The sequence below is a fragment of the Zingiber officinale genome, chromosome 5B (assembly GCF_018446385.1).
Source record: "Zingiber officinale cultivar Zhangliang chromosome 5B, Zo_v1.1, whole genome shotgun sequence".
NCBI lineage: Eukaryota > Viridiplantae > Streptophyta > Magnoliopsida > Zingiberales > Zingiberaceae > Zingiber > Zingiber officinale.
The window spans coordinates 97868145-97888530 of NC_055995.1; the positions used below are offsets into that span (position 1 = coordinate 97868145).

Below are 20386 nucleotides of genomic sequence, written 5' to 3' on the forward strand. Positions count from 1 at the left end.
AGCTCCGAATTTTCAGATTACGATATTGTCGTAGGTATAATTAATTATTGTCATTTATTGTACTTCAAATTGTAATCATTATCGAGCTTATAGTTGTTGCCCACCGGAAGCGATCAAGGATCGCGGGCCTTCGAGTAGGAGTCGATCAAGGCTCCGAACGAAGTAAAATCGACCTGTCTCTGTGTGACTATTTCTTTTATTCCGCTGCATATTTAACTCCGATAGTTTTCCGATACGAACGATTTAGCCACGAGCGCTATTCCCCCCCCCCCCCCCCCTCTAGCACGTCTCGATCCAACAATTGGTATCAGAGCGGGGTCGCTTTGAACTGGTGCAACCACCATTCAAGCATTTTTCGTGGCTTTGTCGTGTTTATAGGTTAAAAAATAAACCTTACGCCTTTCATTTTTTTTTCCTCCAAAATAATTTTTGAAAAATTCATTTTCATCCTTTCACGGTTTATAAGTATTGATAAAATATTGAATTTGGCAAAATTTGAAATAATATTTTTTTAAATATTTTTTAATAATATTTTATTATTATTTTATTATTTTTTCTCGAAACTAGTAAACTTCTATTTCTATCCTTCCATACAACACTGCTAATCCAGGATCAAGTCCTAGTACATTTTTTTGCTATTTTTTGTGTGCAAGGTTCTCTTAAAATGGCATTCCAAGAAGGATTCTGTACCGTCCGACCGCCGCTCTTTTCTGGCGAGGACTTTGGATACTGGAAGAACCGGATGGAATACCACCTCAAGACACAAGTCGAGATGTGGATCATCATCCAGACCGGACTCGAACTTCCACGTGACGACACCGGAGAACTTATCTCATGCATCAACTGGGATTCTAGCACAATGAAAAAAGTTGAAGCCGATGCCAAAGCAACCTGCATGCTACAATGTGGCCTAACCAATGAAGAACTGAACCGCATCGGCCCCTTCGAAAGTGCAAAAGAGTTGTGGCAAAAGTTGATGGAACTACACGAGGGCACTTCCGACGCTCAAGCAAGTAAGCATATTTTAATAAATGATTTATTTGAATTAGATGAGCAGAATAATACTACTTCGGCCGAGGAAGGTATTACGATGGTTGCAGGTACAAGTCAGACAGAGGAAAAGATATGGTCCGAGTCTTCAGATGAATCCGAGTCCGATGAAGAAGAACCAACGAGCTTTCTCGCGTTACCGGTGCAGGCTAACATAATTGACGAAACCGAGTCCGAACTTGAGTCCGAAGCCGAGAGCGAGTCAGAAACAGAGTCCGAGCGAAGCCACGGATCCGCATCTGTTTCCGAAGGCCAGATCCCCACTGTAAGTTCTTTTCTCGCTGAAACTCAAATAGATGAATTAAAGAATTTAATTCCTTATTTGCTTAAAAAGTTGGCTAAATCCAACGTCTGGGTTAAGTCGCTCCAAAAGGAAGTAACAACCCTTAAGGAAGCGACTACCTCGAGTTCTTTAACTGAATTAGTTCAAATTGAAAATTCGACTCAAGTCCAACAACTTGAGGAAGAAAATTCCAATTTGAAAACTCAAATTAAAGAACTCAAGGACACGTTGGAACGGTTCACCTTGGGCTCCAAGAAACTAGATCTGATTCTTGGAAAACAGCGAGCCGTTTACAACAAAACTGGACTTGGATTTAAAACTAAAATAAAATACAAATCATATTTATCGCTAGTTAATAGAAATAATAGAAAAATTGTCCAAGCATGGGTGCCAAAATCCAACTTGGTTAATCAAGTTGGAACTGGTCACTATTGGGTCCCCAAGGATCAAGTCCATTATCTTGATAGACCATATCGAGGCTATGATCCAGGGGGAGCTAATAGAAAAACAATATTAAAAACATAAGTCAAATTAAATTCAAAATTAAATTCAAAATTAAATTAAAATTAATATTCAAATTAAATTCAAAATTCAAAATTCAATTCAATTCAAAATTCAAAATTAAAAATTCAAAATTCAATTAAAAATTCAAAATTCAATTAAAAATTCAAAATTAAATTCAAAATTCAAAATTCAAATTAAAGTCAAAATTAAATTCAATTTAAATCAAATAAAAATTAAGAAGGAGGATCCAGAATAGCTGGCACCCCTAACTAAACTACCCAACTGGGTAACTGAACTTAATCTACCCGAAATAGGGTAAACAAGAGTAGACTACCTGGCAGGGTAATTAAGGTTAGAAAAAATGACTAGATTTAACTTGACCCACGGTACTGGTGAAGTTTTTGGATGATAGTACGTTAAGGAAGCTTGAGCATCGCATGTCTAGGAAGATATGCCTTCGACCTGGTGCATTTGGCCAAGTGGAACTGACCGAAGCTACCCTTAAATGGATCCTAACTAGTTAGACCAAGGTTTAGTATTAAGCTCAATGGGTAGGACTATTTGGAAACCTCGAAGGCATGGTTACTTTAATGAGTTCCTTGTGACTCACCACAGCCCAGAAGTTTATCCAAAGAATGCTTACTTGTTGAACCCAAAGCTAAACCTAAATCTAACACAAAGTTAAACCTTACCCTAAAATTCAACGATAATTCATCTCACAACAATTATAGGGTTCCCTGATTGAAAATTTAGATCGGGTGATATGACTAAGAAATTAAAAGTAAAATTGACTTGAATTTAAATTAATTAACCTAATTATCTTAAATTATCTTCAAATTAATTAACACAAAATGATTCCAAACTTAATTTCAAAAGTATTTTTAAAACTTAATCTCAAAATTCTTTTAAAAATTTATTTGAAAAATCTTCTTAAAATCATTTCAAAATCTTTAAAACTTAATTTCAAAATTCTTTTAAAATTTATTTGAAAAATCTTCTTAAAATCATTTCAAAATCTTTAAAAATCAATTTCAAAATCCTTTGAAAAATATTTGAAAATCAATTTCAAAATCCTTTGAAAAATATTTGAAAAACTTATTTCAAAATCCTTTGAAAAATATTTGAAAATCAATTTCAAAAACCTTTGAAAAATCATTGAAAAACTAAATCCTTTGAAAAATACTTGAAAAAACTAACTTGAAAATCTTGCTCCTCTAAATTTACTAGACTTACAAGAATATGGAATTAGCCCTGAAGGAAATGGAGATTTGAAGTTTGAGCATGTTCATACTTTAGGGCTCTGATACCTCAACAAAACAATCTGGATAACTTAAAATCTATTAAACATCATGCTTGGACTTAAAGACCAACTAAAATAAATAACCTAAATTAAACATTTAGCTACTCCCTCTTCATCCTAAAAATTAACAAGATCTTAGTCCTATTTTTCAAACTTAAGCCTTTAAGCTAAGTACCTTTTTAAACTGAACCTACATTCTCAAAATTCATTGTTTGCAAAAGGCTTAGCTAAAGTGACTCATATAGCAACCTTCAAACTTTCTCAAACTTAGCCACCTTATAAATTTTAACTCTAAATGCTAAAATACCTTTCTAAGTTAAAAGTATTAAAAAGCATTTAACTCATGGCTTTCAAAAGATTTTTGCTAAGTAAATTGAGACATTAAATTTATTTACAAACAACTTGGCTCCAAAATTTAAATCTAGCTAAGTTTTTCTAACTTTAGTTAGGTATGTCTTTCTAAAAAAAACTAAGTCTCAAAAGTGGCTAAAGACATCATTCGAAATAATCCATATATTAGCCTTTTAAACTTAGGTGAAAAATATTCCGTTTAACTAAGTTTCACAAGCCTTCTTCTTCCTTCTCTCAAAAAAGATTGTTTTTGCTTTCAACTGATTTTTGATATATGGCAAAGGGGGAGAGTAGAAGAAAATTCAAAGAATTAAAGAAAATTGAAAGAAATTCAGGAATTAAAGAAAATTGAAAGAAATTCAGAATTAAAGAAAATTGAAAGAAATTCAAATTTTAAGGGGGAGTCTTTACATTAAGGGGGAGCTCTGCACTTAACTATCATTATGCTTGTATTTTCATGTTTATCTTTTAATGGCATTATTTTCTTAACTTTGAATTTTTGTTGCCATAATCAAAAAGGGGGAGATTGTTGGTGCAGGAAGCATCCGACGATCGAACCTAAGTTTTGATAATGGCAAAGGGATTCAAAGTTAAGATTCTCTGTTATCTAACATGTTGAATGAGTGTTTCAGGAAAGTCCTAACTGCGGTTAGGCAGGTGAAAATCCTAGGGGGAGGTAACCCTAGGTCCTAGGGGGTGGTAACCCTAGGTGGAGGAAAGTCCTAACTGCGGTTAGGTAAGGGAAAATCCTAAGGGGGGGTAACCTTAGGTCCTAAGGGGGGGTAACCTTAGGTCCTAGGGGGCGGTAACCCTAGGTGGAGGAAAACCCTAAGGGGCGGGAACCTTAGGTCCTAGGGGGTGGTAACCCTAGGTGGAGAAAAACCCTAGGGGGCGGTAACCCTAGGCGGAAAGTCCAGTCGATCTGGAGGATCGTACTGGCAACAGGTAAATCTCCTGAGTGGAGTAGGTGGTAACCCTAAACCTGAAGTCAGACTCGGACAGTCCGGAGACTGTTAATACTTCATTTATAATATCTATTGTATTATGTGCTAACTTTGTGCTGCAGGATAGTGTTTGGGACTAACGTATCTTGCAGGTGCAAAGGAGCAACTTAAAGTCTCGGATGAACAGTGTCCAAGGCGCCTCCATGGAGCTTGGAGGCGCCTCGGGTACAAAGAAAGAGCTAGCTGCGAAACAGTGTTCAAGGCGCCTTGAGTGGTGATGGAGGCGCCTTCAACTGTGATAAGCGCAGAATGGTCAGCGCTTATCTGCACGATGGAATCGGAGCGGTGGAGGCGCCTTGGATGGCTTTCAAGGCGCCTTAGATGCCCTTTATAAGGGGACTTCGAGCAGCTTCTTGAATGAACAACTCACAAGCGATCTTTCTGCTACAAGCTGCTCACGAGACGATTCCGAAGTGCTACTACGAGACACCGACGACCCGGAGCTCCGAATTTTCAGATTACGATATTGTCGTAGGTATAATTAATTGTTGTCATTTATTGTACTTCAAATTGTAATCATTATCGAGCTTATAGTTGTTGCCCACCGGAAGCGATCAAGGATCGCGGGCCTTCGAGTAGGAGTCGATCAAGGCTCCGAACGAAGTAAAATCGACCTGTCTCTGTGTGACTATTTCTTTTATTCCGCTGCATATTTAACTCCGATAGTTTTCCGATACGAACGATTTAGCCACGAGCGCTATTCACCCCCCCCCCCCCTCTAGCGCGTCTCGATCCAACATAGCTTTCCCATAATTGGGCTTCACATAATATATTATTTTGATGAACCTAAAACTCAAATAGATGTGTAGGTGCAGCGGAGGCCGGTAAGAGGGGGGTGAATTGCTTCTGAAAAATTAACACTATACCCTCCTCGTACTTTCAACTCAAATAGTGCAATAGTAAATAAAATAATGAAGCAATAAAGAAACAAGACGACAGAAATTTAACCTGGTTACAACCAAGAGGGTTGTTAATCCAGGACAGTAAGAAAAGCGCAGTAGAAGATCTCCTTTGCTGAAGGCGGAGAAGCCTTTTACACACTAACGGTTCAGAACTATTGCTAGGAAGTTGTTACAGAGTTGAATACACAATTTATCTTTAATTCCTAGTTCCAGGGGCCTTTAAATAGCCTCTGGAAATCTGATCTCGAGGGTCCGAGGCACCTCCAACAGGGGTCCAAGGCGCCTCCATCAAGTGGGCGGATAAAACTTTATCCGCAGCGCAAACGGTCACTTTTGACCAGTTGAAGGCGCCTTCATCAAGGCTGAAGGCGCCTTCAAGCTTGAGGCACCTCCAAGGCAGATGGAGGCGCCTCCAAGGTGGAGGCGCCTCCATTACTGGCTTGAGTCGCCTTAAGCTCTATTTCCAGCATCCTTTCGCCTTGCTTTGACTTCCGTAGCTCCATGCGATTGGGTGATTTCAGCCAACCGAAATATGGATCACCCGAACCCAATTTTCAGCCTTCCTCGAGCAGCCTTCCTCCCCAGCTTAACGTCCCTCGAACGTCGCGCACGTTCTTCTCGTCCACCAGTGTACTCTTCCGCAGCTCTCTCGTCCTTCAGACGCACCGAGTCTATCGGCTCCTTTCCCGTGCCGTCCTTCTCGCTAGCTGCGTCTTCCACTCGACTTCCTGCGCTCCTAAGCTCCTGCACACTCAAACACAGGGATCAAACACACAGCAGGACCTAACCAACTTGGTTGATCACATCAAAACATCACATGGTCCAACAATCTCCCCCTTTTAGATGTGCATCAACCCAAGTTCAAGTTAGGGTTAAAAATAGACAAAACAGTAATTTTAAAAGAAAATTATTAAACTAACATGTTAAGCATTAGTTTGAAATAAATAAAATTGCAACTACTAAAAAAAATTCTCTCCCCCTAAACTTGTACTACTTCTCTCTCCCCCTTTGATCACAGCAAAAAACGGGGTAATAAGAAAAGAAAAAGAAAAAGAATGTTTTAAAAACAAATATTTAGCAAATTTTAAGTTAGAAAAATTTCTGAGCAAGATGAATTTTAAAAAAAAATCTAAGTAAAAATGAATTTTTAGAAAAAAAATTTCTAAGTAAACTAAATGTTTAGAATTTTTCAAAGTAATTTCTAAGTGAAAATTAATTTTTAGAATTTTTCGAAATAATTTCTAAGTCAAAATTAATTTTTAAGTAATTTCTAAGTAAAACTTTCAAGAGACATTTTTCTAGATAATTAAAAAAAAATTAAAGAATTTCTATGGAAATGTTTAAAAACTTTTCAAAGCATTTGTTAATTTTAATTTTAATGCTTTTATCAGAAAGTTAATTAAACATTTTTATTTCGATATTTCGGCTTTCAGGTCGTGGCGAGGCACTAGGCCTTCTTGGTTATTAGAGCAACAATCACTTCCTTAGACAAAGCTTCCATAAAGAAACTCAATGTTTAATTTTCTCACTGTAAGCTTTTAGCTAAAAGAAAAATTTTAACTAGCAAAGATTTGGGAACCCAATAAAGGTTCCTTCCTACAGGGTTGGTCAAAAACTTAGGGGGTACATATCCTTTAGGTATTCTTCTAAGTTGGCCCTGATGTTTTCTTATATACCAGTTCAATTTTCCATAAATTCTTAATTTTGATTTTGGAAATTTATTTAAGCATGCATTATCTTTCAATTTCTCAATTTCAACTTTTAATTTTTCATTTTCTAATTTTAGATTATCATACATTTCTAGTGGACATGTTTTTGCTAGGTTCAATTTCAATTCAACATTTTCTATTTCTAATTTGAATAAGTCTTTAGAAAGAGACTTAATAAAGCGAAAAGACTGAGTCGGGGTTAGATTACGTACCTTACTTACCTAACTTGGTGAGGCTCCCCCTTCACTACAGCTTTCCTCTTCTGATGTTCCTCCCCCTTCATCTATGCTCATCTCTGAGCTTAACTCTTCTTCAATTTGATGGTTAGCCATTAGCGCTAACCCCGAGAAGGCTTCGATGTCTGATTTGGAAGACGACGAATCTGACCAAGTGGCCTTTAGGTTCTTGTGTTTGGAGGATTCTAGCTTCTTGTACTTGACCTTTTCCTTTTCTTTCTGCTTGCTCTTTAATTTTGGGCAGTCATCCTTGATGTGCCCTTCTTCCTTGCAGTTGTAGCAACGAATCGTTCTCCTTTTTCGCTCATGCTTCTGCGATCTAAATTTGTTAGATTTTAAAAACTTATTAAATCGTCTTACCATTAATGCAGCTTCGGATTCGTCGATCGAGGCTTCGGAGTTAGAATCGTTTATTTTTGCCTTTAAGGCAATGTTCTTACTAGTCTTCTCTACTCCATTGGGCTCTGCAACTCGAGATTCGTGAAGTTCAAAAGTAGAAAACAAATTTTATAAAGTAATTATCTTGAAGTCCTTAGAGATGTAATATGCATCTACTAAGACGCCCATTCTGAAGTTTTGGGGAAGGCATTGAGCGTGTACCGGATTGAGTCCCGGTTCATTACTTCTTCTCCAAGATTAGTTAGTTATGTGATCAGCTCTTTGATCCTTGCTTGGAGTTGCGCTACCTTCTCGCCTTGGTTCATCCGAAGGTTCGTTAACTGGGTCCGGAGGATGTCACGCCTCGCTAGCTTAACTTCCGAGGTACTTTCGTGAAGCTCTAGGAATTTTTCCCAGAGGTTTTTCGTGGAGGAGTAGCTTCCAATTCGACTTACCTCTTGTGGTGGTAGCACGCTCAGCAGATGGAATTCTGCCTTTCCGTTGGCAACAAACTCGGTCTGCTCCTTCTTGCTCCACTGATGCTCTTCTTTGTCTTTCATAACTTCAAAATCATATTTCATAGTTAGTAAAATATCGAAGTCGGTTTTAAAGAATACCTCCATCCGGGGTGGATGAATATTCGCTCCGGCCATCGTCTTGATCGTTGTGCTTCAGTTGGTGGTTAGCCCTTCTGAGGTGGTCTTGCTCTGATACCAATTGTAGGTGCAGCGAAGGCCGGCAAGAGGGGGGGTGAATTACTTCTGAAAAATTAACACTATACCCTCCTCGTACTTTCAACTCAAATAGTGCAATAGTAAATAAAATAATGAAGCAATAAAGAAACAAGAAGACAGGAATTTAACCTGGTTACAACCAAGAGGGTTGTTAATCCAGGGCAGTAAGAAAAGCGCAGTAGAAGATCTCCTTTGCTGAAGGCGGAGAAGCCTTTTACACACTAACGGCTCAGAACTATTGCTAGGAAGTTGTTACAGAGTTGAATACACAATTTATCTTTAATTCCTAGTTCCAGGGGCCTTTAAATAGCCTCTGGAAATCTGATCTCGAGGGTCTGAGGCGCCTCCAACAGGGCTCCAAGGCGCCTCCATCGAGTGGGCGGATAAAACTTTATCCGCATCGCAAACGGTCACTTTTGACTAGTTGAAGACACCTTCATCAAGGCTGAAGGCACCTTCAAGCTTGAGGCGCCTCCAAGGTGGAGGCGCCTCCAGTACTGGCTTGAGACGCCTTAAGCTCTATTTCCAGCATCCTTTCGCCTTGCTTTGACTTCCGTAGCTCCATGCGATTGGGTGATTTCGGCCAACCGAAATAGGGCTCACCCGAACCCAATTTCCGGCCTTCCTCGAGCAGCCTTCCTCTCCGGCTTAACGTCCCTCGAACGCCGTGCACGTTCTTCTCGCCCACCGGTGTACTCTTCCACAGCTCTCTCGTCCTTCGGACGCATCGAGCCCGTCGGCTCCTTTCCCGTGTCGTCCTTCTCGCTAGCTGCGTCTTCCGCTCGATTTCCTGCGCTCCTAAGCTCCTGCACACTCAGACACAGGGATCAAACACACAGCAGGACCTAACAAACTTGGTTGATCACATCAAAATACCACGGGGTCCAACAAGATGCACTAAATCAATATCTTAAATTTTATCATCTTCATAACATCTCACTTGTATTTAATGTGTCTCAAAAATACATACAAGTCAAGCCTATATTCTTGTGAGATGTAAAATAGGCTTTTCCTAAAACTAAGGGATCATGCATATCTAACTAGACAATTTAGCTTTGATCATCCTACCTAGGATGTCAATTAATATCATTATCTTTAATTGTAATTAATAATTTATATATAATAATGATCATGACATACATTAAATGCATACTTTCAAAAGAAAGCTATCATAAATAATAATATATGTATGTATGACATGACATGTATTGAATATCATGGTAATATGTAATGTTAATGTGTATATCATGATGTCATGGCATGTAATAGGACATCCAATTATGATAATTTTAGCATAAAAAATCTAGATTTTCTATCTAAGTATCATCAACTAATCACTAAATCAAAAATAAATCTATATTTATGTTATCTCCCATAAAATGTTAAAATTCTAACTTGACATTTCAATGAATTTTATCCTATTTGTGTCAATTTGATCCAGCTCAATTCTTAAAAAGTTTGATTGACACAGTTTTTACTCTTTAAAAGTAAAAGTCCATTTCTCATTTTCAAGATATCACAATACCTTGAAAATTCCCTAAAGTATCAACTTCATCGTGGTTGGGTTGACTACCCTTCCAATTAGAGTTAACACACTCTAAACTCACCTAGGGTGTAGCGAACACACTCTTAGAAATTCAAAATCTATTGGTGCTCTTTGGGTGTGCTAGGTATTCACTAGGGATAACTTCTCTGGACACCTTTTTGATAACTTTCCTAAACTTCTTAGAAGTCTTAATCACCTCAAGGTCAACTCTAGGGACAACCTCCCTTATAACATTCTTAATGACTTTCTTAAGCTTCTTACAAGCCTTAGTCATGTTAGTCTCCTCAAGGTTAACTCTAGGGATAACTTCCCTTGGAACCTTTACTTGACTCCTAGACCTAATGTTGGTTCCATAACAATATGAAACTCTATGATAAGATGATACATTCTCTTTGACCTTTGGTTGTATCTCAAACCTCTCTTATCATTGAATGAATCTTGCATATCTAACCCTAGGTTTTGCTTCTTTGTCCCTATGACTTCTTTTGTCATTTTCTTAAGGGTTTTCTCTAATTTATCAAGTCTTGACATTAAGACTTTATTTTTCCATGCTCAAATCCTCAAACTTGGATTCTTTCTTATTGCCTTGGATGTTTTTCTTTTTAGACATATATCTAATTTCATTAGCGTCTTGTTTCTTAGATAGTTTTCTACCTTCTTATACTTAGGTAAGGTAGTTCTAACATGAATGATTTATAATTTTTCCTAGATTTTTCATGCTTTCTATTTTCATGATAAATAATATTAAAATAATAAAAATTATTTCTGGTGTGTATTTTATCATGATTTAAATAAGTATCAATAACTAATGGTACCTTAATTTTATCCTTTGAAGCTCCCCTTTATTTGAGTTTCCTTCTTTGTTGTTGGTCAAATTCCTTCCCTTGGATATTGATTATGATAATATCCCCTTTAATTACAAGAAAAACACACAATGTACTTCTTGCCCTTCTTTATTATGGGGTCGGCTTCTCTTAGCTTTTCTTTCATCTTGAGAGTCATTTGAGTCTTCTTCTTGACAAATTTTAGACACTTATTCTTGTAATATCCATTTTCCCTGCACTTAAAGCATATGATATGATTTTTATTTTTATAAATTGAAATTGTTATACCTTCTTTATTCGTAATGGTGGTACATGATTCTTCATTTGATCCAGATGTAGAAGTTTCTTCTCTATCTGGTGTCAATGAGCTCTTCCTCTCAATTCTTCAGGTGGATTTTTTGAATTTCTTCTTCAGATATTGGACATCTTTTAACTTCTGAATCCTCTTCCTCTTTTATCCAATGAGTCTCCATCTTTGGATTTGTCATGACTTAGAAAAGTGGAGAGATCTTCATGAAGTTTTACCAACTTGCTCCATAACTCCTTGACATCATGATATTCTCTAATTTTATACAATATGGTGTTTGGCAATAAATGAACCAACAATTTGGTTACTTTGTCATTAGCCTCGCGTCTCTTGATTTACTCCTAATTCCATTTGCTCTTTGAACCTCTTGAAGCTTCAAAACTCTCCATTAGAGCAAATCATTGTTCTATGTACATCATCAAGAAGCTCTCCATTCTTGATTTCCATATGTCAAAACTTCCTGTTTAGAATAATGAAGGTGCTCGGATGTCAAATCTGAAATCGTCTCGGAAATTCATTTCGAAGTTGAGCTCCTTTGAAGATAAGTCCTTCGACTTGTTGAAATTTAGGACTTCAAGTTTCAACTTCTTCTTCTTCCTCTAGCTCTTGCTCTTTCCGACGATTAGTCCAAAGAAGAGAGGCCTCACTTTGATATCATTTGTTAGGACACGTAAAGAGCTAGAAAAGGTGAATAGCTTCTTTCGCTTCTTCTTATTGATGTTGCAGCAGAAAACTTAAAGTAATGATAATACTTTCATTTTACTTGGTCTCTGCCTTCTTGAGGTGACTAATTTAATGATCCACACAATGTACACATATCCACTATGGACACACTCCTTCTCGGAAACAATCCAGAGGTGGAAAAGCCTCACACAAGTTCAAATACAAGAAATGCAACAAAAAATGTAAACTAGGTTACAAAATAAATTGAAAATGATTATAACAAGGAACCTTGTTTTGCTTTTTCTTTTCTTGCTTTAATTTGCCTTTTGATCCTTGGAAAGTATAACAACACTTGTCATCCAAAGCTTAAAAACTGGCGGAGAAGACTTGTAAAGGTGGATACTTGAATCCTTCATGAAATCCCATTATATCGTGCTGATTTAGGGTACCCAATCGATTGGTCTTACAACCAATTGATTACCATATCCAATCAGATCGAATCCAGCCATCTAAACCTTACAATGACTCTTTTCCCAATCGATTAAGCCCCGTTGTAATCAATTAAGAAGTTTCTTAATCGATCAATTGATCGATTAAGAATGCTTCTATTTGCGAAGAAGAATCTTTCCAATTGATTACCCAATCGATCTAGGAAGCTACCGTCTACTCATGATTTTTTCCAATTGATTCAGAAGCTTTTTGTTCTCACAAAAAACATCGCTTAATCGATCTACTAATCGATTGAGCTTGCCCTAATCAATTAGCCAATCGATTTAGCACTCTTCTGTTCTCTCGTGACAAATCTAGTTAATCGATTCACATTTGATCAATGTTAGGCTTAATCAATTAAGCATCTTCCCAATAAATTCAGCCCCTTTGTGAGAAAGATACTGTGCTTTGTAAAGAAACAATCTCCCAATCAATTGGGTTCCTTCTATTTTCACATGAAAGAGGCTTCTAATCGATCAACTAATCGATTGGATTGACCTTAATTGATTATCCAATCAATTACCGTGCCTTCTATACTGTGCTTCATGAACCAATCAATTCCTTGATTGATTGACCCCCCTCCCTAAAATCAATTACCCAATCGATTGGTAAGTAGTAAAAGTATTGAGCTTTAAACAAGTTTCGTTTCATATCTGAGATCACCTCGTTCCGATATCCAAGCTAAAAGTTATAGCTTTCAAAAAATTGCTATGTCGGAACTTCCTCATTTCATGTCAACTCCCTATTAAATTTACGACTGTCAAATGTCCGGTCAACCTTTGACTTACTTAGACTTTTCCTTGTCTAGTCCCGCTAGGACTTCCGTTTTTTAGTTCTCAACTAGGACTTCACTCATGCTAAGTGTTTTAGCTCCCAGCTAATCCACCTTGGACTTAACCTAGTTCCCAACTATGTTTGCCTAGTCCCACTAAGGCTTTACTTGTGCCAAGTATTTAGCTGACCGACCTTGGACTTCACCTAGTTCCTAACTAGGTTTGCCTAATCCCACTATGACTTCACTTATGTCAAGTGTTTGTTCCCAACTAACCCACCTTGGACTTAACCTAGTTTCCAACTAGGTTTGCCTAATCCCACTAGGACTTGTATTTGTCTAACCTCTATTTAGGACTTTGTCAGTCAAGTCTCTGGTCAACCTTAACTTACTTGACTTCTCATTTACATATATTATCTAAACATCAAAACTTAAGCTTAGTCAAACTGGTCAACCTTGACCTAAGGACGATTGCACCAACAGATGGGCTTAAGTTCATGTAAACTTCACCATCATCGTGGTGGGGTCTTAGGTGGGGCTTAGTGTTCGCCGCCTGTACATCCCGTGTTCGTGAGTAGGGGCTCGTCTGCACATCCCCGTCATGGTGGGTGGGGGCTAAATGTTTGCATCAAAATAGATCGTTAGTGACCGTGGGGGCTAAATATTTGCCTCAAAACATATCAACATCGCCGTGGCTCAATGTTTGCCTCAAAGGAGCTCGCTTCATTTGCAGTAGTGCTTTCGCTTCATAAGCCATGAGCCACTCTCCTCTCAACTTCATAGCTCACACCGCCAACACTGAAATCGGCTTCTGTTCCCCACCACTCCAAGGCGAGTTAAACCTAGCGCGTCGAGCAAGATCTGGGCATGGTCCCATCCTAGGAGAAGAAATTAAGTAGGGTTTTGCATTAATTAGGGCAATCAAGCTTTTTGCCTAGGCATACGTCTGTGAAGGTAGTTTCATGGAAGTTTGCTGTAAGAATACAGACATGGAGTATGATTATGATAGAAGCAATAAGCGGTGCAAACTCTTGTCGTATTAAAATAACACTTGTAGGGAAGATTGGGGCATTTTATTGGAAACTTGCAATTGCTTGTCAAATTTTCACTTATTAGAGATTTAGCATCGAAGTGGTTGGTATTATTTAGGAAACAAGAATGTAATGCAATCTTGAGGGATCGTACAAATTTTTGATGAAAATATTCAATTTTCTCACTTTCTAATATTGAATGGATCATACTTCATCAAGAGTTAAGTAGGTTGTTTGTTTGCTTCTGTCATGATGTGTGTTATATTTAGGCGATAATAATCAAATTTGTTACCATTTTGGCTTTAACATAACATGAAATTAGATGGAATGATATGATATTATTTTGTAAAATATTAAAAATTTTAGTATGTCTTATGTACCATATTAAAATGTACTGAATTATATTAAAAATTTTAATACGATATTGTACCATATTAAAAAATTTATTAGTATATAATTTAACAGTTTGTATTCATATGTCATATCGATATTAAAATTAAATAATATAAAATTTATATTATATTAAATTTTAATATGATATAATATAATATTTACATACTGAAGCGTTTGGTATGATATATAATATGAGTTTCAGTATCAATATTCTTATACCTATGTATTACAATAGTACGATCTTAGATAGGTTGAAGAAAGATATTCAACTAAAACTACCACATGTGCATGTGTGTAGGCTTATTTATTTCTTAATTCATATTCAGCCTCAAGTTTTTTTTAACAAAAAAAAATTATAATCTGACTGTATGCATATAATATTCCAACTAAAATTCCTCCAATGGTACGTGTCCATCTCATGTGTTTCTTTTATTCAATTAAATATGTCATATAATAGGTATAATTAATAGAAGAGGAGTGTTTGTGCTGTCTGATCTTATGATCACGAATTTGGATCGTTAAAATAACATGTAAGATAAGATTATATATAATATATCTAATATAATTTCATTAGCAAATTAGCAAGTGAGAGTTTTGTATATTGGACTATCCTTTAATAGATATAATTAATACAAATAAATTAACACATCTTGGAGCTAATAATCAAAATTGCAAATTCTTCTACCCGGTACGAGTATTCTTTATCTAAATGCCTATTTTCCCACCGGCATTATTTGATTTAGATAAAACAAAAATGTTAACACCACATGGTTTAAGTGGATGAAAGTCCACCCTTGCCCCGGCAATGGTGATGGATAATTTTGTTTAATAAATAGTTAATCTAAAAATACTAGACTAATGAGTCGACCAATTAACAAATGCTCCCAACACTAAACCGATCATTTGACTGTGCAAACTTAAAAAAATTCGATCCACGCCCAAATTATTCGATGCAATCGACACCATGTCACTTTATAAGTTTATACTAGCAAAGCTACACTCACCATTCAATTAGTCGGAAAAGTAGTAGAAAAAAGCAAGAACATTTTTGTTAAGCTTAGTTGAAGTAGTATGTTATAATATAAGGGTGTTGGGTAAACACAGGATTACATTTTAACTTCTGTTGTCCTAAGAACAAAGATGGCAAAGTCGCCCATTGTGAACAGATTGCATTCCCTCCTTGGAGTTTGACAAAGGAAGAAGATAGCCAACAAAGATAGTTATGGTTCGTAACAATAACACAATGGAATGAGCAAATTTCACTTAAACAATCACAAAGCGCGTGTTTCTTGTCTCATCGGTATGTACCAATTCAGTTGGTACAATTGCACATCAAAACTATACATGCTGAGGAGGTTTATCGATTACAAATTGCACAACACAGTATCAGATAGCAGCCACAAGCAGTAAATGTATGTTCCAACACTCACAATGTCCAAACCAGCTAAAGATCGGCATCATTTACTACCATCACCGAACAAGTATCCAAGAGAAGAACCGCCACCAGGAGCAGCGTGCACCTTAGTCGAAGGTCGATCCTGTGCAATTAAAATTTGTAGATGATCAACAATAGCAAAATGCTTCTCGTATGCTCTGCACTTAGTTAGGAGAATAGGCAACATAAGGTGTGGATAATGTAGAGTTTGTTGGTTTTAGCCTCTCGTCACAAGAACATAAATGGCTGAAGCTTGATTTGTGTACATTGCATTGCCATGCCATCACCGAGTTTGCCTGTTGCTGGCTTTCAAGTATTTCTACTTTTAATTAAATCCCATATCTAACAACAAATAAACTAGAAAAGAACTATCATCAGTATTAAAACCCATATTATTTGATTGTTAATGAACACATACTGATTCACCTCCCCTCCATATACTTCCAGAAATATAACCGACTGCATGCTGTTTGCATTGAGGCAGCATGCCCTCCAACTATAACAGAGAGCAGTAGGAATCTTCGCAAGACCATGATTGACATCATTGCTGCTACCTTAGAAGTGGCTCTATTGGGGCAAAACCCCCAAAGGTTTTGCTACACATCCAAATTCTAGGCAAAGTCCACATGTGCTAAATCATCCTATAATATCCCAATAAAATATATCTAAATTGCTCTCGGATCTGTTGATGAAATTTGCTGATAGTCAATCCAATTAGCACCTGTCGAACAGTGAGCTTATCAAGTTGTCAGCAGCTTGGTCAGGTAGGGTCGTTGGTATGGCAGTGAGTTACAACTATTATTTGCCAACACACCCTTTTGGGTTTAGTTAACATACCTTTTCAAGTTTAGTCAACACACCCCTTCAGATTTAGCTGTCGCCAATTTAATATCACTGAGTCACCCCTACGGGATGTCGACAAGCCTTCTTGGATAAATGGTAAGGTTGAGGTATTGCTCTGCCAAGGTGCCTACCATTTATTAGCAATTGCCCCTCATTATACAACCTCTGACTCGATATATGCTGCCCAAATTCAAAGTCCTAGCGAACTTTTGACACATTGGAACTCTTAGAGAGGAGGAGAAGAGCTCAACAGAGCACATTGATGCTTGAGTTTTGAGTGATTTGAGAAGAGGAAATGGGTTTAATTTATAGGGACAAAGAAGTTTTTCCCAAGGGGTGAAAAGGCATAATTTTAAGGGGTGTTACTTTTTGGGTTTTGCCCCTTTTTTGTTGGGAATGCAAAGAGTCATTCGGCACTACACTTCCCGAATGCAAATGTGTCACGTTAGTTCTATAAAAGGAGGTTATTTGGTCCTTGCCACATTGGTGCTCTGTGCCATGCGAGTAGTTGAATGCCACAGTTGTTCAATTGTGCAATCGAAGAGTTGTTTCAGTCATTCAGTTGTACAGTCATCCAACCACAACAACAACCAACCCTTTTCCCACTAAGTGGGGTCGGCTGTATTCAATTTACAGTCGTCCAACCATACAACTAAAATCCATATTTTTATTTTAGACTTATGTTTTTTATCAATTTAATTGATAGCAATTAATTTCCAATTAAATCCAATCAATAAAAATTGGTCTTCGTTGATCTTAGGCATATAAATTTCCCAACCTTTTATCACTTGAATAGTTTTGAAGAGAAATTGATTTACAATGGTCTATTTGTAAAATAATCTGCTCATCTCCCTACTCAATTAATTGGTTAAAAATCTATATTATATGTAATATTGCTGTGTATGAAATGTAAACAGCAATATTCTGTTGAAACATTGTATCGAGGGCATGATTTTGGCATCACCATGCAGCCTTGATCAAGAATTTTTAAACATGGAAAAGTCTTGTTTGGGTGTTTTTGAACACAAGGCCTTTTTGTACTTTTGCCTAATCTATTTTGACATGTTATACATGTAACAGATCCAAGGAGGTTGAGTGTGAGAATCTTTTGAGAATCAGTTCATTGGTCGCTTATAATTAGATCTACAGACAAAAAGATAGTTTTCTATTTCTTTGAGGAACTAAGTTGAGAAAACTATGGTTAAATCACTTCACTCATAAGCAATACTTTACACTATTAAGTAAAAAAAAACATAGATTATAAATGAAATAACTACTAAATGGGAGGAAGAGGTTGGGTTTCTATTGATTAATGTCATGGTCATCTTGCGTATGAAAAGGATGCGTCTAATATCTCCCAATGCAGATTTAAAGATATGTTTGTGGAACAAATGTGGCATATTTAAGGGCGAAAAAAAGGAAGGGGTGCAATAACATACAGTGATAAAATTGGTACAGTTCTGTCCGTCTGCACTGTAGAAGTTCTTGGCTTGACTGCTTTGGATGCCTGCTGGAATCTCTTTGTTAATAGGAGGAGGTGGAGCCGGCTTTTGAACTGGTGCAGCAGCATCAGATGCAGATTTTGGAGCCTCACCTCCACCGAATAAGTAGCCCAAGGAACTCTGGCCCCCACCACTGCTCACACCACGTCCCATTTTAAAATTGCCTAGTTTATAACTTCAATACCCTGCAAAATTATAAAACATTATTGTATAGATGACCTTAGATATATATGAAGGGAACCCCTAGAAAGATCTTTGAAATGAAAATGAAGTTGAAGATATAGTACATGCACATATACAGTAAAGTCTATAAGTAACCTACTGCTTAAGTAATCTCAAGAGGCAAACTTCCTAATCACACGTCAGGCTTAGAACAGGTAGCCAGTTAGAAGATAGCATAATGATGCTGATCACCATGTCTGCTAAGCATTTACCATAATAATAAACCCATCTTTACTTTTGTTTTTTTTAGGTAGTGTATTAATCGCTTCAAAAGCTGAGGTATAATGTCATAGTTGAATGGATTATAAACTCAAAGATTACAAATAGCATAGACATAATTAAGCCATTGACTTACAAAATGTGATGGATGTCATCGAAAATTCTGCTTAATAAAAGGAAGGCTAAAATGCATACACCTATAAAGGTCAGTAATACAGTATATCATTTCTCCAGACTATCTTCTTCTGTAGAGATATATCGAGGTCAAACCAAATCTTATACAATCTCTCTAGTTTACTTCAATAGAGAAATGATGAATTTATCTCCTAAAGAAACATTATTTGTATCTTCCCAATAATAACAACTGTTCACAGAAGAATATTCTACTACTACATGACCAAGAGAATCTGACTACTGAGACTAACGATTAAAGCGCAAAAATGATAAACTGCAATCAGGTCACATGATTGTTCATAAGAGAATACTACAATAAGATTATTGAGGTTATATATCATTTTCAGGAATAAAAAAATGCTCCACATAATAACTATGCTGCAAGTGAAATATAAATTGATAGATAGAAATTAGGCAAGTCAAAGTGATGTTTAGCTATGGCATTAATTCTTGCACATCATCACAACATTCATCAGTGATTTTTTTTTTAAAGCAAAATTTTAAAATAAATTTAAACTGATAAAGTAATTCACAATAAAGAACACATCCAGCTACGCCTCACATGGTTTTCCATAAGAACAGAAACTCTTTCCATAAAGTAACTAAGGAAAGGTTCACATGTTTTTGCCCCCATTCCAGACACAACCAAACCTTTCATATTTTTCAAAGGAAGTACAAATTCTGAAATGATATCTAAATTTACAATTCTTGTGAAAAGCATCATCAAGGTCTCCTACATCAAATGGAATAATCAAGTTCGGAACACAATTCCAACTGATAGCTGCAGCAATCAAGTCCTCAATCACGTCAAAGAGGCAAAAAAAGGAATTTTAAGAACAATGCTCAGTCAAAAAATGAATTTTAAGGGGCGAGTGAAACGAGAGCGACTACTGAGAAGCGAAGCCTAGTTTCACTTCAAATAGGCTCAACAAAGAAAGAACCCCCAAGATCCATAAGCTGACAAACGGCGATCGAGATAAAAGCTTAGACCGATTTTAAAAGGAAGAACGAAAATTGCACAAACCTGCAAATCAATCGATATGCTAGCAGGCTACTCGAAGCAACGCCAAAATGATATCCAAATGCCACAAAGAGAAATTGATCCAACAACTGCAGCACAGATCCTTAGGGTTAAGATCTCTTACCTTCCAGACCAGGGAGGACTGGATCAGATCGAAAGAAGCCGAAGTAGGGCGAGCGAGCGAGCGAGAGAGAGAGAGAGAGAGAGGCGTATTTGTTAATGGGACTGTGAACGGGAGAGGAGCTGAAAAGAAAGGGCAAATGACAGGGAAAAAGGAAAGATAGAGTGATATTTACATAATAAAGTGAATAAAAAAAAAGTAAAATTTTATCTTTTTCTTCTTTAATTTAAACTTTTTTCTTTAATTAAGTTTGACTTGAAAATTAAACAAAATCTACAGGTAATATTTATGTTAATTGAGAATATGTTGTCATTCTTATTTCGTCATTGGATAAGATGATCAAAATTTAAATTCTAAATCTACGAATATTTTA

General features: G+C 36.8%; 1 protein-coding gene across 2 annotated transcripts; it reads right to left on the bottom strand.

Annotated features, from left to right (window-relative positions):
- Positions 1 to 15725: 15725 nt before the first annotated feature.
- On the bottom strand, positions 15726 to 20164 carry LOC121985139 (protein SPIRAL1-like 3). 2 transcript variants are annotated; one of them, XM_042538426.1, is made up of 3 exons: positions 20017 to 20164; positions 18194 to 18441; positions 15726 to 16014 (listed from the first exon to the last, which is right to left on the bottom strand). In XM_042538426.1, the coding sequence occupies exons 2-3, from the start codon at positions 18407 to 18409 to the stop codon at positions 15934 to 15936; spliced, it is 297 nt and encodes a 98-aa protein (XP_042394360.1). In that variant the 5' UTR covers positions 18410 to 18441; positions 20017 to 20164; the 3' UTR covers positions 15726 to 15933. The 2 variants fall into 2 exon arrangements, with proteins under 2 accessions (XP_042394360.1, XP_042394361.1); XM_042538427.1 differs by having other exon boundaries at positions 19896 to 20147.
- Positions 20165 to 20386: the final 222 nt, after the last annotated feature.